The 23,625-nt window shown below is 32.1% G+C and overlaps 8 protein-coding genes across 10 annotated transcripts; 3 read left to right on the top strand and 5 right to left on the bottom strand.

Moving 5' to 3' along the window:
• Nucleotides 1-5,726, top strand: LOC128390993 (uncharacterized protein DDB_G0284459-like). 2 transcript variants are annotated; one of them, XM_053350824.1, is made up of 3 exons: nt 1-142; nt 1,002-1,302; nt 2,175-5,726. In XM_053350824.1, the coding sequence occupies exons 2-3, from the start codon at nt 1,026-1,028 to the stop codon at nt 5,165-5,167; spliced, it is 3,270 nt and encodes a 1,089-aa protein (XP_053206799.1). In that variant the 5' UTR covers nt 1-142; nt 1,002-1,025; the 3' UTR covers nt 5,168-5,726. The 2 variants fall into 2 exon arrangements, with proteins under 2 accessions (XP_053206799.1, XP_053206791.1); XM_053350816.1 differs by having other exon boundaries at nt 2-142; nt 909-1,302.
• A 499-nt stretch (nt 5,727-6,225) lies between these two features.
• Nucleotides 6,226-8,448, bottom strand: LOC128391057 (uncharacterized). The gene is made up of 8 exons (XM_053350899.1): nt 8,211-8,448; nt 7,978-8,147; nt 7,694-7,910; nt 7,333-7,399; nt 7,168-7,273; nt 6,944-7,087; nt 6,775-6,863; nt 6,226-6,673 (listed from the first exon to the last, which is right to left on the bottom strand). The coding sequence occupies exons 1-8, from the start codon at nt 8,326-8,328 to the stop codon at nt 6,478-6,480; spliced, it is 1,107 nt and encodes a 368-aa protein (XP_053206874.1). The 5' UTR covers nt 8,329-8,448; the 3' UTR covers nt 6,226-6,477.
• Nucleotides 8,449-9,259: 811 nt separating this feature from the next.
• Nucleotides 9,260-10,990, bottom strand: LOC128391051 (2-oxoglutarate and iron-dependent oxygenase domain-containing protein 3-like). The gene is made up of 3 exons (XM_053350885.1): nt 10,414-10,990; nt 10,053-10,350; nt 9,260-9,995 (listed from the first exon to the last, which is right to left on the bottom strand). The coding sequence occupies exons 1-3, from the start codon at nt 10,872-10,874 to the stop codon at nt 9,564-9,566; spliced, it is 1,191 nt and encodes a 396-aa protein (XP_053206860.1). The 5' UTR covers nt 10,875-10,990; the 3' UTR covers nt 9,260-9,563.
• Nucleotides 10,991-11,135: 145 nt separating this feature from the next.
• LOC128391029 (beta-1,4-glucuronyltransferase 1-like) lies at nt 11,136-13,347 on the bottom strand. The gene is made up of 3 exons (XM_053350856.1): nt 13,197-13,347; nt 11,759-13,058; nt 11,136-11,681 (listed from the first exon to the last, which is right to left on the bottom strand). The coding sequence occupies exons 2-3, from the start codon at nt 12,932-12,934 to the stop codon at nt 11,487-11,489; spliced, it is 1,371 nt and encodes a 456-aa protein (XP_053206831.1). The 5' UTR covers nt 12,935-13,058; nt 13,197-13,347; the 3' UTR covers nt 11,136-11,486.
• A 147-nt stretch (nt 13,348-13,494) lies between these two features.
• On the top strand, nt 13,495-16,047 carry LOC128391008 (heat shock cognate 71 kDa protein). The gene has a single exon (XM_053350836.1). The coding sequence runs from the start codon at nt 13,873-13,875 to the stop codon at nt 15,847-15,849; it is 1,977 nt and encodes a 658-aa protein (XP_053206811.1). The 5' UTR covers nt 13,495-13,872; the 3' UTR covers nt 15,850-16,047.
• Nucleotides 16,048-16,121: 74 nt separating this feature from the next.
• On the bottom strand, nt 16,122-17,562 carry LOC128391074 (putative OPA3-like protein CG13603). 2 transcript variants are annotated; one of them, XR_008325741.1, is made up of 4 exons: nt 17,107-17,562; nt 16,767-16,957; nt 16,406-16,680; nt 16,122-16,339 (listed from the first exon to the last, which is right to left on the bottom strand). XR_008325741.1 is itself a non-coding variant. In XM_053350921.1 (3 exons), the coding sequence occupies exons 1-3, from the start codon at nt 17,415-17,417 to the stop codon at nt 16,670-16,672; spliced, it is 513 nt and encodes a 170-aa protein (XP_053206896.1). In that variant the 5' UTR covers nt 17,418-17,562; the 3' UTR covers nt 16,368-16,669. The 2 variants fall into 2 exon arrangements, 1 of the variants encoding a protein (XP_053206896.1); XM_053350921.1 differs by lacking the exon at nt 16,122-16,339 and having other exon boundaries at nt 16,368-16,680.
• Nucleotides 17,563-17,706: 144 nt separating this feature from the next.
• LOC128391064 (cell cycle checkpoint protein RAD1 homolog mrt-2-like) lies at nt 17,707-18,882 on the top strand. The gene is made up of 2 exons (XM_053350911.1): nt 17,707-18,288; nt 18,380-18,882. Exons 1-2 carry the CDS (start codon nt 17,928-17,930, stop codon nt 18,877-18,879), a joined length of 861 nt encoding a protein of 286 aa, XP_053206886.1. The 5' UTR covers nt 17,707-17,927; the 3' UTR covers nt 18,880-18,882.
• On the bottom strand, nt 18,753-19,817 carry LOC128391098 (transmembrane protein 242-like). Its single transcript, XM_053350947.1, has 5 exons — nt 19,671-19,817; nt 19,492-19,549; nt 19,333-19,433; nt 18,955-19,261; nt 18,753-18,875 (listed from the first exon to the last, which is right to left on the bottom strand). The coding sequence occupies exons 1-4, from the start codon at nt 19,707-19,709 to the stop codon at nt 19,103-19,105; spliced, it is 357 nt and encodes a 118-aa protein (XP_053206922.1). The 5' UTR covers nt 19,710-19,817; the 3' UTR covers nt 18,753-18,875; nt 18,955-19,102.
• Between the last annotated feature and the right edge of the window lie 3,808 nt (nt 19,818-23,625).

Genomic DNA, 23,625 nt, shown 5'->3' with positions numbered 1-23,625 from the left:
AAAACATCAACAAAATATAACCAAGAGAAGAAATTAAAACTTAATTGTTGGAAATTAATTGAAAGAAATTAAGTGAAAGAAAGTCAACAATAAATTCGTAATGATTTTGATGTTAATTAGGGAAAAATATTCCGTTTAAATGGTGAGTATAAAAGAGAGAATAACATTTTCGTCATGAAAGGAAAAGAAAAACAAAAATGTCTGCCTCTTTCTCTTCTTTCTCTTCCATTTTTCTCTTCTCTTTCTTTTTTATTCTTCTCTTCTCAATGTTTACTGTCTTCTTCTCTTTCTATTTTTATGACGACATTCTCTCTCTTTCTCTTTTGATTTTTTCAAAACAACAAGAAAAAGATTCTAGCTTGAAGGCTTCATCTTCTTCTTTTCATCTTCTACTTTGGGTTGTTAACTAATTTTATTCTCTGCTAAAATGTTATTATCCAATTGGAATAATTTTTCTAATAATATCAGTGACTATTCAGTTAATTATTTTGGGTTTATCACAATTTCATCAACAATCAACTTCCAATTGACTTTGGATTCAGTTTCCAATGGTTTTCAATTGCCTTAAACCTTGTTGATCATCATTTTTTCATCATCTCTCAATCATAATCACCATTTAGAATTGTCTTTTCAATTCTAATTCATTGTTTACTTTTTCTCTCCTTCTCCTTCTCTCTCTCTCAAAAATTTTCTATTCTCTTTCTTTTCCTTCATTTTGTTTTCATTTTCTGTCTTTAAAAGACTCAATTAATATCATCACTACTTCTTTATCTCTTTTTTGGTTACTCTCTCTCTCTCTATCTCTCTCTTGGCTTCGTCATCCATTTAATTTCTTTCTCATTCTCTCTCCCCTCTCTCTCTCTCTCTGTTTTCTTCTCGTTTTCTTTGGAATTCATTCTATTCTACAGTCTCTACCATCCTTCCGACCTTAAGACACTCACATACACTATCCTTTCCACCTCCCACCTTGTCTTAAAATCCAATTTTCTTCTATTGTTTAGTCCATCCCTTTTTAGAGGAAAGTCATGGCTACAATAGAGAGTGATGGTGGTCATTCCTTTTCTTCAATTGTTTCTAATTTCTGTGGACCCGATAAAAAATGCTACAACAATGTACCTGCTCTAACTGCCCGTGAATATGGTTACCCTTACAATTTACCATTGGCTCAAAATCAAACGGTTGATTATCTAATTAGATCTCGATATCGTCAAGCCACTGGAATGTACAGTAAAGATTTATACGCTCACTATGGCTGCATCAATGCTATTGAATTTAGTAACAATGGACGATTAATGGTCTCAGGTTGGTCAATCATCGTCTTCTCATTTTGTTGACCTACAACTAAACCTCTTAATTCAATAACAAGAACATAACCACAACAATTATTAACTTAATTCGTCATCAATTGAACCTCCATGCTTGTTAAATCCATGGATTTATCAACAACAAAAAAAAACGCAAAAGCAAGAAAAAGATTAACAATATAATTGCTAATTATATTCTCTTTTTTTTGACTTTACTGTCCGAGAGAAAGGAGCATGTTAATTTAGATGAGAATCTAATTTCTCACAATTAGTTTTTCTAATCTCCTTTTCTCACAATTTCTCAATCCCTGTTTCTTAGGACATTTTGTTTTCCAATTTTCAATTATCACTCTGAAGCGATTGTCATCATTCCCATATTTCTCTTCCTATTCCATCATCTCTTTAATATCTTTATTTTCCTTTTTCTTTATCCTCCATCTTGATTTTTCTTTTCAAAGACTATGGATGATATTTATGTCTATCTCTGATAGTAGGTTAGTAATGAAGAAAAATGTCTGATGATGATCACTTTCTCTCTCATCTTCTCTCACTCACTCTCTCCCTCTGTCATACTTCCTGTTCATCTTTACACTTGAAAGAATTGCCATGTATCCCTTTGAACGATTTTAATTGTTACGATTAGATCGTAACAATTAACTGATTCTTAGGCTTAGATTTTTGTTGTTCAATAGCTTAAAGACAAGATTAATTTAGAGATAACAAAAATGGATTGATAATCCTTTCCAAGTATATTAAGGTTGATGATGTGGTTGGTTTATTAATTTGACTTATAGGAAAACTAATTGTTGATTAATTTTTTCAACTCTTTTCTATTCAATAAACTGTTAATTGTTTCCTTTTTTTGTTTAGGTGGTGATGATCGTCGAGTACTATTATGGAACGTGGAAAAGGCTTTATCCAGTAAAGATAATCCGATTGTGATGCAAGCCGAACACACGTCAAATATTTTCTGTCTTGGCCTTGATTCCGATAATCGTCATATCTTTTCAGGTGGAAATGATGAACAGGTTATAATTCATGATGTTGAAACTCGTGAACCTTTGAAAGTAATTCCCCACCGAGAAGTGGTCTATTGCCTTTCGATTGATCCTCAAAATGATAATCTATTTGCCACTGCCTGTGATGAGGGTAGAGTATTTTTATTGGATATTCGGGAATCATGTAATCTGGATAATCTAAACGTTTTAATTAGAACCCGTTCCGCTTATCATGCGGTTATGCATAATCCAGTTGAACCTCGGCTAATTGTTACAGCCAATTCTCGTGAAGGTGTTAGCCTTTGGGACATACGGAAACCTCGAACTGACCTGGTTAAATATAATGGTGGCCTGGTTACCTCTCAAGGAGCAATGTCGGTACGATTCAATTTATCGGGAACCAAAATTGTTGCTCTAAGACGGAGATTACCAGCCATCCTTTATAATACAATGTCACCTCATCCAATCGCTGAATTTGACCATAAAGATTATTATAATTCGTGTACCATGAAAAGCTGTTGTTTCGGTGGTTCTAACGATGAATATATACTTTCCGGTTCGGATGATTTTCGTTTGTATATGTGGAAAATTCCTGATGAAATTATGGAGAAAGATTATTCCTCCGATGGAATCAAATGGATCGATCAAACTCACCTTGTTCTTCGAGGTCACCGTTCAATTGTGAATCAAGTTCGTTACAATTATTCCAATTCAACCATTGCCTCTTCGGGTGTTGAAAAAGTAATCAAAGTTTGGTCTCTTTTCGATGTCTTCGATCCAACCGATAAACAAGATATCAAAAATATTTCCAATCATGACAATCGAAAGGTTTACTCCCATGAAGAGTACATTCAATTGGTCCTTGAAAGTGGTCAACTTGCCGCCCACGATTATAGTAACCAATCGATCCAAGAAGATCCTCGAATGATCGCCTTCTTTGACTCTCTTGTTCAACGAGACATCGAAGGTCTAACCACCGATTCAAATTCTGACGATGATTCAGATCTTCCTGCACGTTACAATTTGGCCTCTCGTTATAACGCTCGCCTCGATTCAATGTCCGACTCATCCAGTGATGAAGACAATGAACTATTATACATTTGTGACGATCAAATTGTTAATTATATTAAATCATTCAGTGAACGAATGGAATCCTCGGTTAACCGACTTTACGGAAGTGTATCATCTCCATCTCAACCTGATGTGCCAAATGATAATAATAACCTTGTTGGTGATAATTTAATTAGCAGTATTAATACAAGTGACCACAATAGTAGTGATATTTTGTCCGAGCCAAGTACATCTTTTGCTGGACCTTCCTCAAGTGGTCAATCTAATACAATAATATCTCGAGCATCAACTTCATCAACAACTTCACAAACCTTTGAAACTAATGGACGCACCAATGAGACGATCGGTGGCGATATCGATACGAATAAAATTTCATTGCTCATTAATGATAAAAAGAAATATCAACTTCGAAAAGTGACCCGATGTGCTCTTCGATCAACCCGAATTCGTTTACGTAAATTAGAAAGGTACCTGGCCCGAGAAGAGGATAAACCCAGTGGAACGAGTAATAAACGTGTCACTTTGGAAGATAAAGAAAAATTGAAGAAACAATTGGAAGATGTTCTTGCAATTCTCGAAAGATTATCTCAGAAAATTGACACCGAATGTAAACGAAATCGTGGCCATTTCAATCGGATGATGACTCGTCTTCGAACAATTTGGGGAGGTGTTTCTCCAGATTCTCCGCTCGGTTTCGATTCAGACGATGATCCACCTTTAATCGGAGGAAATGATCTTCTCAATGAAGTTCGAATGGCTCATCGATTGGCCAATTTAGCCGATCTATTTAACGTTGCCAATGGAGATCCTTATGCCAATGGAAGGGTAGATGATAGTGAAGATGAAGATCGATCATTGTACAGTACCGATTGTGATACCGATGATGGTACAAAATCATCAAAGTCCAGCATCAGTCAAATTAAATCTCCGGATGCGATAACTTCGAGTTCAGATGAAAATGGATCAAGTAGCTCATCGTCATCATCATCTTCTTCTTCATCCTCATCCTCCTCATCCTCATCCACCTCCTCTTCCTCTTCATCTAGTTCATCATCTTATTCTTATGCGAGTCAAATTAAATCTCCTGATCCAGAAAAAAGTCAATTAAAATCTTGCGATAATTCATCGCCCAGTTCAGATGAAGATGAACTTTCCCATGGTAAAGTTCAAAGGCGTCGACGTAAAGCTGAACGACAACGAGCAAAGGCAATGATAGTTAATACGACAACAATTAAAAGTAAAGAGTTTATTAATACAAGTGATGAAGATGATGATTCAACATCTTCATCAAGTGAAACAAGTAAAATAATTAAATTATCACGTCCAGTGATTAGTTATAACGATGATGATGAGGACGCTGGTTTTGAAGGTGACACCGAATCGTCAAAGAAAAGGTTAACTTGTATTTCCTTTAAATCATGCCCTAAGGGATCAAAAGACACTTCCAGTGCTACTAATTGTCAATCTGTAACATCTCAATCAACAAATGGTGGCGATGATGATCAACCACAATCACAACAACAACAACAACAACAACAACCTCAAGAACAATCAATGATGCTACAAGTTGAATTAGATGAAAATAGTTTACAATTAAAAGATAAAATTGTAAATAACAATCAAAATAATGAATCAAGTGACCAAAGGGAAAACATTAAATCGATGACCTCAAACACCAACACGAGCACCTTTAATCCCGTTGACAATACTGGTAAATGTTTCCGGAAACGGAAAAACTTGGACTCAGCAAATGAGTCTCATATTTACAAATCCATAAAACGGAACAACAATTAAAACTGATCATCGAAAGTGAAAGTTTAATTATGAAAAATTAATTAACTTTGTAAAATATGGTTACTATATCTGTATACATAATTATTAGTACAATCATCATGCATTTGTACAAATTATCATTTCCTCTCTCTCTCTCTCATCATCATCATCTTCATCATTTCAGCTCATCATCAAGCTTAATATTTTCCTTTCACTTCCTAAATTGCTGATTATTAACTAAACAAATCAAATGGATCTTATAATTACCAATTGAGTGCTACCAATGAACCACCAAACACAATTATCCAATCAGTTTCTGGACCTTGATATTATTAATAACAACACTCTTACAATTTGATGGATTAAAAAATCAATAGTTGTCAATGGAAAAGGAAATGGACAGAGAAAAAAAGATCTAATTAATATTTGGATTTGCAATGTTTATCAAAAAATCGAATTGTAATTGATAATTTCTAAATCAATTCTTTTCTTTTGTATCAATATAAATATTATATATATCGCAGTGAAATAACAAAGTTAATTACTGGTCAAATAAACTAATTAAAAAGATTAGAAATGATCGATTTTCAGTTTATAATCATTTAATTGTGATGGTCCAGGATCTAAACTAAATCGAAATTGTAATCAGTGAGATTGATTGAGTGACTTTTAGTGAATAAATTGTTACCAATTACGATACAGATCAAGAGATTGATTAATATCTCAATGGTGAAAAGTTAATTTCTAATTAATTACGACAATTTCGATATTCGCTTTCGGATTTACCTTTCTCAGAATTAACAGAGATTAAGAAATGACGCGAATTCAATTGGCGAAATAAAAACACAATTAACACGAGAAGAATCAATTGTTTACTATTAGAATATCGAAACAATTAAATTAGGACAAAAAAGGTAAATATTTTTTCGTCTATTGAGTTAATGAAGAAAACTCTGGATGAGAACAGGTAAGAAGACGGAGAGAAGAATAAGATGATAATGATGAAAGAGAAAGAGGAAATTTCGAAAATGATAAACTCGATTTGAGAGAGAAAAAAATATCAAGGTGAGTTTAGAAAATAACGAATAAGATCTGAGTACAAGTTGACGCTAAAAGGCGACATTTGTCCCCACCGATGGAATTTTAATCAACGTTGTACATTCGGTTTGCGTTATTTACAGTTATTCTTGTGATTGGTTCAATTGAACTGATCATCAATCTGATTGTTTGTTAATTGATTTCATTTTTGCGATCTAATTGTGATCATTTGTGGATTAATTTTAAAAGAAAACTTTTTATTCTTGTAAAATACTAAAGTTTATAGGAAGTTTTCAAGATTTTTTTGGACCTTTGAGTAAATAATCAGCAAATTGTTGCGGATCTTGACGATATCGAGTTAATTCAATTCCTTCCCAATGAGTTTTTGAACATTGATGTAACATTTGCTCGATTTCAGCTTCGATTTTCAATTCTCGATTAGTTAAACCATCTTTAAGAATGGATAAGTTTGTTGAAAGTTCATCAGGTCTGTTGATTAAATAATAGAGAGAAATGATTAAATAACAAAAAGTAATATTGAACAATTAAATGAAGAATATAATTGTTGATTAACTGATTATTCTACTTACGTATTCATACCAATCAAGTGTAAACTCGCTCGTGGACATTTGTTAAAAGAATAGTGAGTCGCTAATCGAGGTAAACTAACACCTTCTCTCTGTAGAAACAAAAGCAATAGAATCACAATTAAGTCACAATTAACAATCGAAAAGGGAAATTAGTGATTGATTCAATTACCTGACACATTTGAGCTGCTTTTTGACACTCTCGCACCAATTCAGGATCCGCCGGGTGCCAATAAGGAACCGGTGGATCACCAAGTACTTTTGGTGTAAGTAAACCAATGCCAAGAGGTGAAGCATTGATCAAACCAAGCGAATCCTAAATGAGTTAAATCATCGATGGTGAAATTTATTAATAATTGTTACAGCTGATTAACATGATTTTTACTCAAAACTTACATTATTAACCAACGGTGAACACTTGATCAGGTCAGTATTAAAAAGGGTTGTTCGTCCATAGGAAAGTACGTAATCAAGTTTACCTTTCGCTAGATTAGTTAAATCACTATGCATGAAAATTTGCTAATTAGTAAATCAATCAAACTAAATTAACTTAAAACTCACACTAAAGATGATAAAGGATAACCAGAACAACCAATATAACGTAATTTACCCTCTCGTTTGTATTGCTCTGAAATAGATGAAGATTATTGATAAATTAGTCGCTATGATCTCCAATTGATAAAATAAAAAGCCAAAGACTTTGAGTTTGCAAACACTTTTTAAATCATTCACACAGTTGAATATAATCAATGAGAGATACAATTAACCCAGAGATATGATCACAAGTATTGTCCTCTCATTTAAGTGATTTAATTAGTCTCTTGAAATGGTCAGCTGATTAGATATCAAAAGTTATCTTTACTTGATTATCATTAACAACGTGAATGATTTTAAAAGTGTTTGGCTGTATAATAGTAATTACCAAGTATTGGAATAACATCTTTAACAATTAACTCTAAATTGTCACAAAATTCAACATCGTGAATAGTAATTAAATCAACACTTTCAACTCGTAAATTTTGAAGACTCTTTTCAAATGTTTCCCTTACACCTCTTGGTGAATAATCAAATTGGCATTGATGATTTCGGCCAATTTTGGTTGCCAAATAAAACGATTCCCGAGGTAAACCTTGGATAGCCTATGAACGAATTGCAAAAACAGTTTAATTAATTAGTCTAAACAATAGATCAAATCAATTTGCTTACCTTTCCGATGATCTTTTCAGCCTTACCTGCCCCATAAAGCGGAGCAGTGTCTATGTAATTAATACCCTCTTCCAAAGCTTGATAAACAGTTGAAGCTCTAATTTGATATTCGGCTCCATGTGGTTCACCATTCTCATCAAAATCAACATCATTACCCATAAGACCAGTTCCTAAACACAATTAAGCAATAATTAAATTAAACTGAATTGGTAAACAAACAATTAAAAACTCACCAAGACCAATTTTAAAAACTTCCAATCCAGTGTTACCCAAGAAATTGTAATGACTTCTTAGGCTCATGATCTTATGAAAATCATGAAGATCAGAATTATAAGTTAATGGTAAATTCATTGTTTCTTGTTGGCCAATTAGTTAACTATCAAAATTGGTTTAATAGGTAAACAGATTACTCAGCAATTAAGGTAACAAAAATAACAAAATGATTATTGGCTTGTTGATGTTTCCAACGAAACAGTTAAAAGATTTTCTCAATGGCAAGTTAAATAGTGACATCTAATGGTTAGTAATCAAAAATAGAAGATAAATTAATTGGATTAAATTGTTTGCGAAGCAAATAATCAACAGTCGATTGATTATTTCTGGAGATTAAGTTCAAGGTTAAAAATCTTTGACGATCATTTGAGTTCGTCAGATTCATTGATTAATTGATTTTGTTTTTCTATTCTAAATGAAACAATCAACTTGTTTTATTTGGAAAAAATTGAGTGATAATTGATAATCGTCAGAACTTTTTCCTTTGTTTTAACTTGATATAAGATGATGAATGTTTTGTTAAGATGCTTGGTGTTAATTACAAAGGATTAAGAATATTGATTGGGTGTATGTTAGGAAGTTTTAACTCTTTCGATTGTGTCTTAATGATCATCATGAAATTGGAATTGAAGTTGTGCTATTCAATAGAAACACAATAACCTACTGGAATTGAGGGATTTCCGGTAATTATTTCAATACACTGATCAAAATTTGGACCTTTAGTATTATGCAAACAAGAAATACACTCGTTTGTGTAAGGGTCACAGGTCAATGAGTGATGTTTACAATCACATTTCTCACAGATTCCATTCAGCTATTATTAACCCTTCGATAACCAGGATACAATCTAATTTATTTACCAGTAAGTGGATAAAATCACTGAGAAACAAAAAGTTGTTTCAATTTGAATCTTCAATTTCTCATTATTTCCGTGAAAATGAATTAATCAATTGTACAGCAAAGATTAGTAAATACTAAGATCTCGCGATTAACACTTTGGAATCAGCAATTTAGAGTTTTATTCATCTTTATTTAGAGAGAATTTTTCCTTTTCTTTTGGTTCTCTTCCTTATTTTTCCATCACTGATAAAGTCTTTTCATGGATTATTTAACAATTCAGTGAGAGCCGAACAACCTGTGAACGATAATGGAGTCGAACTTGGTCCAAAAGTGTCACTTGAATCAATCGATTCATGAGAAAAACTCCACAACCTTAAAAGTGGAATGATCATCATAGAATCGAAGGTGAGTGTCAAAAAATAATGAATATTAATACATATCACAAGATTTAAGAGTTAATTTTGGTAATTAACTTAATAGTAAAAAGAAGGTTTTTTAATAGTTGCCCAGGTTCTTAATTGTTCAATAGTTGAATGTCCAAATTTAGGATTGGCGGTAAATGCAAAGATCAGAGCTAATCTTTTACCATGGAAAAGTTCATGAACTCCATGTGGATTCTCATGGGATGAAGTCCAAGCAGCATATCGACCTTTTTTGGGTTCAATTAAAATTGGATTAAATTGTTCTTCTCCGGGACCATTAAGAAACTCTAATCGTCCACCACTGAAATGTTCATCAACCGTTGAAAGCCATAAAATAGAGGTAACAATTAATTCTGGCGATCGGACTTTATCAATGTGTCGAAATTCAGAAAATGTAGTAACCGGTTCGTATCGAGTAAATTGACAAACAGTCGTAAAGTATAAACGATCCTCTGGGACACCAAAAGCCATCGAAACAACCGCCTATTAATGATTAAGAATAAAATTAAAAACGAAACAATTAACAAACAATTTACTCACTTTAGCTGCTTGAGAAACATTAAGTAATAATTGATAATCATCATCAGAAATTAAACCTTTTCCATGAGGTTTTCGGAAGATTGAATGTAAATTGATCCATTGAAGGTTATACGATTCTCGGTTTGTTGTTGTTGTTTCACCAAACAATTCAGTATAATTATCGGCAATTAATTGTAATCTATTAATCGCCTCATCATCAACAAGATAATCAGTGAATGTAACACCACAAATTTCTGGCGCTGATCCTATTGAATCCTCATAACGATAACCAGTCGGTGAACATGGTTGTTGGTATAGACTGAGAATAGAGAAAGAAAAACAATTAATTGTCAATTAAATGATCGATAGTTTGATTACTCACCTTAATTGTTGAATATCTTGTTCGACTGTTGCTAGAAAACTATAAACTATCTTTTCCTCTTCTCCTTTTACTTTCTCAGAATTAATTGTTTCTTCTTGATTGTTGGTTGAATTTGATTCCATCAATGTTATTATCACATTGTTATTGTTTTCTTCAGGTGATGTAATAACTTTACCTTCTTCAGATTTAATTATCACTCCATCATTTGATGATTTACCTGATTCAGAAATGATTAGGTCATTTGGATAACCATTATCAACATACAAATGGCTGATGATTAAATTAATCACAATGGCAACGATTAGAATGATTAAAGATGAAATAATTAACTTTTTAGGTTTTGATTTTTGTTCACTTTTGTTGACATCATTGGGATTGTCTTTGGAGACAATTGGATCGGCACAAGGGGAAGATTTAATTGTTGATCTTGTTTTGGAATTGATTTTCGTTCTTGTTGACATAATTAACAGAGAAATTGATTGTTTACTTATTTACAACTGATCATTACCATCAGGTGAAGATAATGAAATGAAATAAGGTCATTGACGTGAACTCTAAACCAACCACAAAAATAGTAACATTTTTAAAGGTAAACTGGTTTAGAGACTTTAATTGTAACTGTACGTTAACCTTGATCAACAATTAAGCTACAAAAATTGTAGTTAGTTGATTAGGTAATCAATTGTGACAATTGATAGTTTCATTGATACTCTTGTTTAAAATAGATGATTTAATCTATTTATTTTAAACTTACATAGTATTTTTTTCATAATAAAAAGAAAAGTTTTCTCTGTAAAAACATTGATGGAACACAGGAAGAAATGATTGATGGATAGTAATCAAATTTTTTCCCTTTGCTTTAACTTAATATAAAATAATAAATAATTGCAAACAATCAAAACTGATATGCAGTTTAGATAATCGGTGTTAATTACAAAGGATTGGGAATATTGATATGGCCCATGTTTTAGAATGTTTGAACTCTTTTGATTGCGACTTTTTTGCTTCTTGAAATTTTCATGGCACATGAATGAATCAGTGAGAGTTTGGGTTTGATGAAAGATCATTTAAGTTCAGTAGCATCTTCGGGATGAATGTGGATAACGATCTTTAAGTTCATTTTTGAAATGCCTGAAAAGTATTCGATTCTTTTCCAATTCCAAGTCTTTATCTTTATGAAAAGAATCGGATCTTTTCATTCCTTTATGGATAACAAAAGGGTTATTCAAAACAGAGAATCGATAACCAGCCATGTGAAGTTCACAGACCTTTTAAAGGAAATGATAACAAAAGAGTAAATTATTCTGGCGAATCAACTTAATTTCATCGAATTATTAAATTTTACCTGACTAATTCTGTTGAAACCATATTGACGGAATCTTTCGTCGTACATTGGCACTGTATTACGAGAAATATAAAATGGCTCCCAGGGATCATGCCAGAAGACTTCGAATAATATGTTTAGTTTATTTGATTGTGGTTCTTTTTGCCAAGCTTCATAATCGGTGTATTTTTGGCATTTCCAGCAGAGCTCATAATAAAATGGCCTCACGTAACCAGAATTAACTGCTAACATAAGCTCACGTTTATCTTGGGGTATATGATCTGGTACAAGACTAGAATCGATTTCATAAGATGGCACAACGTAAACAGTTTTCTCATCTTTAGTTTCTTCTTCAAATAAACGATTTTCTATCGCAAACTCAATAAAATCACGGTCAAGATTATGATTAGGAACCAGATCAATGTCAGTGACGAAAATGAATTGGGTGAGACTATTTCTTCTGGCAACGTTACGAAGTAAATTGTTTGGGAATGGAACTCCTTCATTATCATAATTGAGCGAAGAAGATTTGAGAGATACTAATATTTGGGGTAAATGATTGCAAATAGTATTGTCATCAAGAGATTCTTTTTGAGATTTCGATGAAAGTGATGGAGGTGATGTTGGAAAAAGGTGATAAAGATCATTGTGCATTGTCAAATCAGGTAGAGGCACATGGAGAGGGTAAACTAAATGAAAACTTGTGTTAAATCTTATCACCGGGTAACATTTACGTAACACAAGAATCGCTTCAATGGCTGTTGAAATGTCTTTGGTTAATGTGAATAAACCAACGGATATTAATCCTTTCCAATGAGGTATTATGGTGATTAAATTGTGTAAACCTGAGATAGAGGTTTGAGTAACCAGAGTGATATCTTTACGGATATGGTTGCGACTTCCCAAAGATTCAGCTCGAATCCAATTGTTGATTATATGCATCTCACCAAATGCATCAAGAACTGAACTCTCTTTAACGGCTTCGAGTAACAATTTTCGATCCTTTTCAATATCTTTAATTGTATAAATAAGCTGATGCTCATGGTCATTTTTATCGAATTTGAAGGCCAAAGCATTTCGTTTTCGTCGGTCATTTCTTAAGGCTTCCAATCGACTTAATAATGATATGTGAATTACCTGTAAAACAGCAATGATAATGACCAAGAAAAATATTGCTTGTCTCCAAGGGAATCCCATTAAAATGGGCCTTGGTGAATAGACGAATCCAGAAAATCACATTCACATAACAGGAGGAGAAGAAGAAGGAAACAAATAAAAATCCAAGGAATAGTTGAAGGTAATTAATTAAATCACCTAAAAACTGTGATGGTCAAATTTGAAAGAAGAAGAAAAAAAAGAGCAAAAGAGAAAATCAATCAGTAAAAAAAGATAAACAATGTTACATGTAAGACAAAAATAGTAAAGTAAATTTACCGTAGAATTTTTCATGATTACTTACAATTAAATTGGAACAATTTACTCTTGTAAATTTCGTCTAAATGATTGGCACATAAGTTGGACTAAAGATCGAAAGTCAAAACAAAGTTAATTAAAAAAAAAGATAATCAAGAGAATTAAAAATTGAAGAGAATAAAAAAATTGGAGAAAAAGAATCGATTCTTTTGGTTGGAAAAAAAGTCAACAGATGTCACCACATAAGAGAAAAGAACAGAAAAGGCGAGAAGGATTAGAATTTTCTGGAACTTTTCTTTTACTTCCTTTTTGTTGCAATGCTGTTTCTCCTTCCATCTTTGTTCAGTCTTTGTCATTCATCTTTGTATTAGATTATGAGTTGTCTATAAATTTAAATTGTTGAACTGTTTTTTTATTATCTTTGTCGATAATTGTGCTAATTAACCTTTCGCACTTTGATAATTTACTGTCTGTGTGAATTTACGTTTTTTTTTCTTAAGCGAAAATCATCGATTCATTTTTTGTTCTTTTTGACTAATCGATTGCTCGCTGTTCCATTGTTTCATTTTCGAACCCGGTTGTTTAAAGGAAGTTGATTATTCTTTCTCTCTTTGAACTTAAATACTTTACAACCCAGCCCTTTTTTTTGATTCGTTTAATTGTTTAATATTGTAGTTAATTGATTTTCATCATCCAACGTAATTTTTATTAACTAATTTGAAATGTCTGGAAAAGCTCCTGCTATTGGTATTGATTTGGGTACCACTTACTCTTGTGTCGGTGTCTTTCAACATGGTAAGGTTGAAATTATCGCTAATGATCAAGGTAATCGAACTACTCCTTCCTATGTCGCTTTCACTGATACCGAAAGATTGATTGGAGATGCTGCAAAAAATCAAGTAGCTATGAATCCATCAAACTCTGTCTTTGACGCTAAACGGTTAATTGGAAGGCGTTTCGATGATCCCATGGTTCAAAGTGACATGAAACACTGGCCTTTTAAGGTAGTCTCAGTTGATGGTAAACCTAAAATTCAAGTAGACTTTAAGGGTGAAACCAAAACTTTCTTCCCTGAAGAAATTTCATCAATGGTTCTTACCAAAATGAAGGAAACTGCTGAGGCTTACCTTGGTAAACCAGTCAGTAATGCTGTTATCACAGTCCCTGCCTACTTCAATGACTCTCAAAGGCAAGCGACCAAGGATGCTGGTACTATTGCTGGTCTCAATGTTATGCGAATTATCAATGAGCCAACTGCTGCCGCTATCGCTTATGGTTTGGACAAAAAAGGCTGTGGAGAACAAAATATTTTGATCTTTGACCTTGGTGGTGGTACATTTGATGTATCTATTCTTACCATTGAAGATGGTATATTTGAAGTCAAGTCAACTGCTGGTGATACTCATCTTGGTGGTGAAGATTTCGATAATCGAATGGTAAATCATTTCATTGAAGAATTCAAAAGGAAACACAAGAAAGATATCATTGCAAACAAACGTGCTGTTCGACGATTGCGTACTGCTTGTGAGAGAGCAAAGCGAACTCTTTCATCCTCTTCTCAAGCTAGCATTGAAATTGATTCACTTCACGAGGGAGTTGACTTTTACTCTACCATAACTCGAGCTCGATTCGAAGAATTGTGTTCAGATCTTTTCAGATCAACCCTTGAACCCGTTGAAAGAGCTCTTCGTGATGCAAAATTAGACAAAAGTCAAATTAAAGAGATTGTCCTTGTTGGTGGTTCTACTCGTATCCCTAAAATTCAAAAGCTTCTTCAAGATTTCTTCAATGGAAAAGAATTGAACAAAAGTATCAATCCCGATGAAGCAGTTGCCTACGGTGCTGCTGTCCAAGCTGCTATTTTAAGTGGTGACAAAGATGAATCTGTTCAAGATTTACTTCTTCTTGATGTAACTCCTTTGTCTTTGGGTATTGAAACTGCTGGAGGTGTAATGACCCCATTAATCAAGAGAAACACTACCATTCCTACAAAGCAATCCCAAATCTTTACCACCTACTCAGACAACCAACCCGGTGTATTGATTCAAGTATATGAAGGTGAACGTGCTATGACCAAGGATAACAATTTACTTGGTAAATTTGAACTCTCAGGTATCCCCCCTGCACCTCGAGGTGTACCACAAATTGAGGTTACCTTTGATATTGATGCCAATGGTATCTTGAATGTATCTGCTGTTGATAAGAGCACCGGACGTGAGAATAAGATCACAATCACCAATGACAAGGGACGATTATCCAAAGAGCAAATTGAAAAGATGGTCCAAGAAGCTGAAAAGTACAAGGATGATGATGAAAAGGTTAAAGATCGTGTATCCGCTAAAAATGCTTTAGAAAGTTACTGTTTCAGCATGAAATCATCAATGGAAGAGTCTAGTGCCGGAGGTAAAATCTCTGAAGACGATAAAAAGAAAATCATGGACAAAGTCGATGAAGTCATCAAATGGTTAGATGCTAATCAACTTGCCGAGAAGGAAGAATTTGAACACAAACAAAAAGAATTGCAAGAAGTTTGCAATCCAATAGTAACAAAAATGTACCAAGGTGCAGGAGGAGCTCCCGGTGGAATGCCTGATTTCGGTGCTGCCGCTGGTGCTGCTGGTGCCGGAGCCGGAGCGGGTGCTGGTGCAGGTGCTGGAACAGGAACTGGTAGTGGACCAACTATCGAGGAAGTTGATTAATTTAAAATGCAACTTTGTTAGTCAGATCTGATTGATTCCAGTGGTACTCTATGAGGTTACATACTTTATTTATAAATGGTACACACTTAAAATTGAAAAATCAAATTCATAAAACTATCATGATAATATTCATAAAATTGAAACCCCGATTGAAATTAATCATTAATAAATTCGTGAAAGAATTGATTTTTACCACTATTCCAGTTTTGATGATCATTTCCTTTTTTTTCCTTTGTAAAAACTATCCCAATCAAAAGGATATTAAAAGTAAGTTCCAAAGTTGGGATAAATTTTTATTCCAAATCAATTGAATTCTCTTCAATTAGTACAATTAATTAACAATTAGAAATTGAAAATTACGCAATTACGATCCAGTGGGTGAGGCGCTCAAGTGATTAAAATACTATCGCTCTCATCAATGGGAGTTGTTGGTTAATCGTGACGTTATTTGAATTTGAGTAGATAAATTTAATTAAGCTCTTTCAATTATCTTACGAAAAACATTGAGAATTAATTGATTACTGATTGATTGAAACTAATTTTTAATTCAACTTACATGTAGCATTTACTTTTGTGTATCACATAATCAGTGAGAATCCTAAATGCAATTAAAAGGCTTTTCTAGAATTGGAAATAAATTATTCCATCAAAAGATAGGATTACAATTACGGTTGTTGATTGTTCCTTTTGAAAGTGATTAATTTGATTCCTTTCCTTTGGTTTATCGTTGCATTTTTTTAAACTCGATTATCATCAATTGACGAAACGAAAAATGATCAATTAACAATTGAATCGAGACCAGAGACCAAATTAAAAAAGATCAACAATTTCCTAAAAAGGTTAAAGATGAGTAAACAATTAACTCCCTCCTCCAAAAAAATATTGATACCAAGTTTTAGATGATGAATTTTGATTACCATTTTTTTTACCCGAATCATTTGATGTTAATTGTTTATCCTTTGATTGTGTTGCATGTAAAGTCCTCTCAAAGTGTCTTAATTGTGCATTCATTTTGTCTAATTGCATTTCCAAATCTCTTAAACGACAAACCAAATTGGACCATCTTGTTTCGGCTGAAGCTGCTTCTATTTGTTTAATTTTCGATTGCCTAAAGAGAATTAAGAAGAAAAAACATTTCCTTCACTAATTAAACATCAAGATGATATAATGAGATGGAAACCTTGAAAAGAGATAATAATCATCAAGAACATTTGTTCTAGAATCAACTAAACTCTTTCCATTTTATCAATTACTCACCTTCTATATTCAAATGTCACGGTAAAAGCAGCAATAGTAAATATTACAAGTTCTCCAAGTAGTTCAGCTCCTAATTCGATGGCTGCGGTTTCACTGAGATTTGAGATTTTTGCTGGTTTTTTAAGATTCAACGATCGCATCTTAAATGTTACCTCTAAACGATGATAAAAATTAGCCAAAGGCAAACACAAATAAGTCCTTAGGACTGGTGATGTTTTCGCCTTCACCTGAATCTGTTTAGCTAAAGGTTTACTTATTTGTCGAGCTGCAAGAGCCCCAAGTTTGACTATTGGAAAAGCGGCAACAACCATAATAGTAGAGAGATCAAAGAACCGTAACAATCAGCTTAAATAAGATCGAAAAGATTAAATTAAATAACCATAATTAACAATTTAAAACGAACAATTAATTTAACTAATAATTTATTTTTCCATTTTGAAAAAGGAAAACAAATGAAAGGGGATCAGTTTAATTAAAAAAGAAAATTGTGATCAAGGAAAATCTCCCCTTTCATTTTTCTCTTTCATTTCTCTTTCTTTTTCGAATGAAGAATAAACCGGGAAAGAGAATGATTGTAATTAGGAGAAAGTCCCTTTTTCCAAGTCAACATTTTCTCATTTTTGTTAAGCAATTTAATTGATTGTTAATTTGATTCTCTTTTGATTTAGATTATTTTTCGTTTCTTTTTTTAATTGTTGTTACAATTTCAGCAATTTAGTTTTCCTTTTCTTCTATTTTTCGTGAAATTATTGATCAGTTTCTCGAGATCTTTTTCTCCTCTTCAATTCGGGTAAAGACTTTTCGGTTCTGTTGGTTGTTCAATGGATTTTGGTGGTTCCCAGCGGAGAAACGCTAATCAAGATGTTAGTTTTGAGGCTGTAATTGAAGATTGTCGGGTTTTATTAAAGGCTTTACAATCAATCTGTTTCGGTGATCGTGCTACTGTTATAGTTAATCAACAAGGGATCATTTTGAAGGTGGAACAAGCCAAATGTTGTCAACTGTCCATTTTCCTAGAATGGGCTTTGTTTAAAGAAGCTCCTACTATTGGTGATCAATTTTCATTTTCGATCAATTCTAAGGAACTTATCATGTTCTTATCTATTTTTGCCGGTGATGCTGATGTTGATCCAGCGTACGAATCGAAAAATGCTGAAACAAATCTCAAGTTGCGATACAAAGGTAACAAAATGGCTAAACAAGTGTTTTCTTTTCTTTTCATGTTCTATCAATAATTGTTGTTGTTTTCTATTCTTTTTTCTTTTTCTCATAGGAATGGGTGATCCTTTCTATTTACTTATCGAGAAAAATGAATGTATAACCGAATGTAAATTGTACACTTTTGATCCACAAGATTCTCTCAACATAGAACTTGATGAAGCCGATATTAATAACAAAGCGATTCTTGATGTTTCCTATTACAAAGAGATTTGGGCTGATTTTGATTCTGCAAGTAAAGAATTGGGTATAGAATTTACCAAAGATCCAGAGTGCCTGAGGTTTATAACTAAAAGTAGCTACGAGAAATCAGCAATCGAATTGTATCCAAACTGTGAAGGAGTAATCACTTTAAGCTGTGAAGAGGATCAACTTAATTTTTATCAAATGTCATTCATTAAATTGAGTCAGAAAATTTTAAATCAAGCTTGTAAGTTTAATCTAAGCACAAACAGTGATGGTTTATTATCGATGACATTTATAATACAAGTGGAATCAGAACGAGTTGCATTTGCCAGATTTTTCTGTGTTGCCAATCGTCCGGATGAGCTCTAGAAATTGGAAATCTAGTTATTTACATCATAAATACTATTATTCCAAATCAACAATTAATTGGTCCAAAGGACTTACAGATCCAATTGATGAGTTGTTATTATCGACAAATGGGATAACATTATATATCTACTATTTAACTTTAATGTTTTTGAACATTGAACGTTGAAAGATAAACTTCTTTCATTTGGAACAATTCACTTCAATTTAATTTTGTTGAAAAAAATCACGATTTTGCTGGTAACGTTTTGGGAAGGAGAAATTTGTAAACCACAAAAGATATCAAAGTTGCTCCTGAAACTGAATAAATTGTAGCTCTTTTCAAAGCCTTCGATGCAAGAGAAACGCCGTTTTCATGTAAAGCAGCTTGGACATTTTGAAGACCCTACGGAAGGACAAGAAGAAGAACATAATTAATGACAATTATCACTCGAAATCATGCAAATCAAATGCTACTTTTTGAAAAGCTTCAGGATCCTTTCTCTTCGTAAGGACAAGTGATGAACTGAATCCAGCTAATAAAGACATCGAAGCAACTCCGCTGAAAAACAAAATTTCTGCAAGAAAAGATGACAAACATAATCAATCGGCGTAATTTCAAAGGCTCAAACTTACCTGGAAAATAGCTCTTCTTAGCATCTTTGTTCTTACTTTCAAATAGCGATTCGATATACTGGAAGAAACAAAGACAACAAACAAACAAAAAATAATCAAAACAAGAACTAAAAACGTTATATTGATAATAGTACAATTTAACCTCTTCAAGTGAATCAAAAGACACAAAACACACTTACCTGTTCAATTGTTTGCTCTTTCAATGGATCTTCAGACATTATATGAATACTCTAATCACGACGATAATATGATATTCAAATTCAAATCACTACACAATCAAATTTCTCATGGATAACCAATTCTAAAATCAGAAACACTCTGATCATCAGCTGATTGAATGTTAATATAACCATAACATATCGCCATCTATTATCATATCATTTCAACCTCTCATCTAAAAGTAATAGTTGATGCAACAAACATGGACATAATCAAATTACAACAATTATCTCATGTTGATTAAATTATGGAAAAGATTCTCTCAATAATGATAATAATCATCTAGAAGTTACTTTGATTCAAATGGACTCAAAGGCTTAATACCAAGGAAAAAGTGACAACGAAAAGACAAAGAAAAAAGTTATTCAATTAAACCAATCAATGGACATATTGTTGACCAATTAACCAACTCTTAAACTACATAAAATGATCATAAAAAAAGTGGAATATAAAAAATAACCAGATTATCCTGATAAAATCAAACAATAATCAATAAACTGTGAAATCGGTAATAATAATCAGTATAAATATACGGAAATAAAGGAGAGGGGAAAAAATTAAGTAGCTAAACTTGAATTCCGTGTCAAGTTTAATAAACAAAGCATCGATAATAACAATAATAATAACAAGAATTATGAGAATCATAAAAAAATAGGATGAGGATAAAAAATGATGATGATCAAAAGTAAACAATTTATCTCGAGTTAATATGAAAAGTAATCATAATAATGATAATAATTTTACAGTCGAAGGGAACAAAAAAAAATAACAAGAACAATATCAAATTTATATTATGATATTAGATTTTATAGGATGAGGATGATAAAAAATATCGAAAAAAAAAGTTGGATTCTAATAAAATCCAAATGGACAGACTCTCGTTTTCATCCTCATCTTGATTGTAAAAGTGAAACAATCAATAACAATTTGATTAACAATCGAAAAGGTAATTGTTGAACAAAATGAAGAATCATATTTGATAATTGAAAGTTGATTAGTAATTTGAATTGTAAACTTAATCTCGATTGTTAATCAATTTAGTTATCGACTAACAATTTATTGATTTTCACTTTTAGTTTCTTTTATTATTCTCACAGTCAATTAATTGATTGAATTCTTGTTTCAAGCAACCCAATCAAATTGAGAAAATGATTAAATTGTGTAAATTTGTGTCCATCTAATTTTCACTCTGATGGGAACTTTCATTTCGATTCCGAATCGGTTTTTCATTCAGTTCTCAGGGGATTGAGTCACTTTTTCACTATTTTATCATGATTCTGATCCAATTGAAATGAACCTTTTCTGTTATATCATCATGATGATCATCAGCAACTAAGCTTTCAGATTCTGGTTGATTTGGTTCATTGATTAAGTTGATTTTTCAATTCAATTCAATTCAATCTTTTCATTTTCATTTGATTTCCCACTTTTACCTTTGAATTAAATTGATTAACTTTCAGCAGAATCATGAATTCAATTGAATGATGAATATAAATGCTAAATCAATTTTCTTGCTTTAATTCATTTTGTTTCTTTGGTTGTTTAATCACAATTTAGGATAATCAGTATCCATCTATATTATGTATGTCTGGTTAGACTTAATTGCTAAGGATCAAATTGTAATTTAGTAAATATCTTGGAGGCAAATTTGATCATGATTGGAAAATCAATACTATCACTATTTGAACAATTAACGATAGATTCACAAGTTTATTGATTCAATTGGTTATTTATTGATTATGTTTACAAATTTTGTTTCCTTTTTTTGATTGTATTATCTTGATGTTGGTTAATTGATTAACTAATTGTTGATGACGTTAACCAACTAATCATCACGTTTTTCAGCTTCACTGTCAAATTAATGACAATCAATGGTTACAGTTTATTTTTTGTCAACTTTCACCCTTCACAATTAAATTAATTGTGTCACATCATTAATTTAAAGTAAATTAATCGTTAGTAATTTGTATTAATTAAATTGTACTAATCTATGTTTGAAAACAGAAATGGATACTTAATGAATAATTATCAAGGATAACAATTAATGATGATGGTGTGAATAGATGAGCAATTAAGATGAATTGTAAACAAGATTGTAACAAAACAATTAAAACCAAATTTGACTGTCATCAATCAACTAATTTGTATAATATTTTAATAAATCACCCAGCAAACAATCAACAAGCAAACAAAACACAATTAATCACAATAGAAAATCAAAAACTAATTGAAAGCTAAAATTGATTAAGAAAACAATTACAATTGTCACCAAAAATAATTCCGAATCAACTAATATATTGAACTTGAAATAACAAATTCCCTGAAACTTTTCCAGAATCATCATGATCTGCTAATCATAATGTTACTTCCGTTAATGATCATTAATTGTCACTCTAATCAAATGAAATTCAATTGAATTAAATTAACATTTCACTTTATGATTCACTCTTCAGATAATATTTGTCCTTTTTCAGCAATTTATTAAATATATTATCACTCCAGCGATTCAGTCCTTCATCATGTAAACCTTATCATCATCATTTGATGATGATGATGATGATGATGAGGATGATAATGGGAAAGCTTTTTATTTCTTTGAGCATCAAAAAAGCAAACAATTTGAAAGGAGAAGGAAGAAAAATCCATTTTTTCACCAGGCTAAAAGGACTCACATGAAACTTACAGAACTTTGAGAAAGATTCAGAGAGAGAGAGAGAGAGAGAGAGAGAGAGAGAGAGAGAGATATATAATAACAATAATAATCATCATGATATAAATAAGATTGTCAATTTAGTGAGAGAGAAAGGGAGAGGGAGAAAAGTGAAAAAAAGTATGATAATAACAAAGGGGAGAAAGTTCAGTGGGAGAAAAAATCTCTATCTCTTTTCAGAATAATAATCTTTTCAGATTTTCAGGCTGACTCTGTATTCTAATAACATGGAATCAGTATTCAAATTATACTCTCGTTTGTGTACACAGACCAAACAGCAGAAAATGTAATTTGGTTTGATAACAACAACAATCAAGAAAAAAAAAATTATCTATGATGAAAAGTCATAAACATTGTTAACAGATTCAAATTGTTATCATCATCATCTCCATGATGATTATGGTGATAATCATAATCGTAATAATAACATACCAATAACCGTGAGAATCGCTGCTTATGGAAGTTTTTTTTTATATTTTCTCTCTTTTTTTGGACCCATTTTTCAGTGAAATACTGACCATTGGTCAGAGAATTTGATTGTGTTAATAAGCTTATTATACAATATAATTACAGGTCCATAATTTAGCAATAAATCAGAGTTTTAATCTGAGTGGTCAGCAAGACAACCTTAGGAGAAAAGAGAAAGGTAGAACTTTTTTTCTCTTTTTTCGAATTTGTTTTTTTTGCTTCAACTAAATGAAAGACGGAGGATAGAAAAATAAATTGTTCGAATTGTTGTCAATCGTTGATTGTTGGAGAAATTTATTTTTATTGTTTATGAACGGGAAATCAGATAATTACTTGAGAATCAATTGTTATCATGGTGATTTAATTTGTTTCCTTTGAATGGACCAAGAAAGTTTTACTCGTTTATTGTGCCAGTCGAGTTTTAGTTGATTGTTGTGATTAACAATCAATTGATGATTTAACTATTTATTAATCCAATGAAATGGCGTTAATTTTAACACCCCAATTGTTGTTTATTGGGACGAACCAAAGTGTCGATATTAAAGTTTTATCTTTTTATCGGTGATACTTTTTGCCGAAGTCGAAAAAAAAACTTTCTATCCTTCGAAATTCAATTAAGGTAAGAGTGGACACACGAAAGAGAGAGAGAGAGAGAGAGATTTAAAAGATTGGGTCAAGATTTTCTTTGTTGTGTCCACCTTTTGTCCGAATTTTTTTAGCAATTTTATTCTTTTTCT

This window comes from Panonychus citri, unplaced genomic scaffold, assembly GCF_014898815.1.
Source record: "Panonychus citri isolate SS breed McGregor unplaced genomic scaffold, ASM1489881v1 Contig00011, whole genome shotgun sequence".
NCBI lineage: Eukaryota > Metazoa > Arthropoda > Arachnida > Trombidiformes > Tetranychidae > Panonychus > Panonychus citri.
The sequence above is the reverse complement of the archived record's forward strand: the minus strand, read 5'-3'. Positions and strand labels throughout refer to the sequence as shown.

Excerpts from the sequence above, each read along its gene's own strand:
- LOC128391051 (XM_053350885.1), bottom strand. The coding sequence starts at position 10,874 with ATGTCAACAAGAACGAAAATCAATTCCAAAACAAGATCAACAATTAAA. Across the intron at positions 10,351-10,413 it reads CAAGATATTCAACAATTAAG|TCTATACCAACAACCATGTT; the intron begins GTGAGTAATCAA and ends CTCTATTCTCAG. Across the intron at positions 9,996-10,052 it reads ATGTTTCTCAAGCAGCTAAA|GCGGTTGTTTCGATGGCTTT; the intron begins GTGAGTAAATTG and ends AATCATTAATAG.
- LOC128391098 (XM_053350947.1), bottom strand. The coding sequence starts at position 19,709 with ATGTCTGAAGATCCATTGAAAGAGCAAACAATTGAACAG. Across the intron at positions 19,550-19,670 it reads AAGAGCAAACAATTGAACAG|TATATCGAATCGCTATTTGA; the intron begins GTAAGTGTGTTT and ends TGTTTCTTCCAG. Across the intron at positions 19,262-19,332 it reads ATCCTGAAGCTTTTCAAAAA|GGTCTTCAAAATGTCCAAGC; the intron begins GTAGCATTTGAT and ends GTCCTTCCGTAG.
- LOC128391008 (XM_053350836.1), top strand. The coding sequence starts at position 13,873 with ATGTCTGGAAAAGCTCCTGCTATTGGTATTGATTTGGGTACCACTTAC.
- LOC128390993 (XM_053350824.1), top strand. The coding sequence starts at position 1,026 with ATGGCTACAATAGAGAGTGATGGTGGTCATTCCTTTTCTTCAATTGTT. Across the intron at positions 1,303-2,174 it reads TGGACGATTAATGGTCTCAG|GTGGTGATGATCGTCGAGTA; the intron begins GTTGGTCAATCA and ends TTTTTTGTTTAG.
- LOC128391057 (XM_053350899.1), bottom strand. The coding sequence starts at position 8,328 with ATGAATTTACCATTAACTTATAATTCTGATCTTCATGATTTTCATAAG. Across the intron at positions 7,400-7,693 it reads AGATGTTATTCCAATACTTG|AGCAATACAAACGAGAGGGT; the intron begins GTAATTACTATT and ends CATCTATTTCAG. Across the intron at positions 6,864-6,943 it reads AAGCAGCTCAAATGTGTCAG|AGAGAAGGTGTTAGTTTACC; the intron begins GTAATTGAATCA and ends TTGTTTCTACAG.
- LOC128391064 (XM_053350911.1), top strand. The coding sequence starts at position 17,928 with ATGGATTTTGGTGGTTCCCAGCGGAGAAACGCTAATCAAGATGTTAGT. Across the intron at positions 18,289-18,379 it reads TCTCAAGTTGCGATACAAAG|GAATGGGTGATCCTTTCTAT; the intron begins GTAACAAAATGG and ends TTTTTCTCATAG.
- LOC128391029 (XM_053350856.1), bottom strand. The coding sequence starts at position 12,934 with ATGGGATTCCCTTGGAGACAAGCAATATTTTTCTTGGTCATTATCATT. Across the intron at positions 11,682-11,758 it reads GTTTCAACAGAATTAGTCAG|GTCTGTGAACTTCACATGGC; the intron begins GTAAAATTTAAT and ends TTCCTTTAAAAG.
- LOC128391074 (XM_053350921.1), bottom strand. The coding sequence starts at position 17,417 with ATGGTTGTTGCCGCTTTTCCAATAGTCAAACTTGGGGCTCTTGCAGCT. Across the intron at positions 16,958-17,106 it reads GTGACATTTGAATATAGAAG|GCAATCGAAAATTAAACAAA; the intron begins GTGAGTAATTGA and ends AATTCTCTTTAG.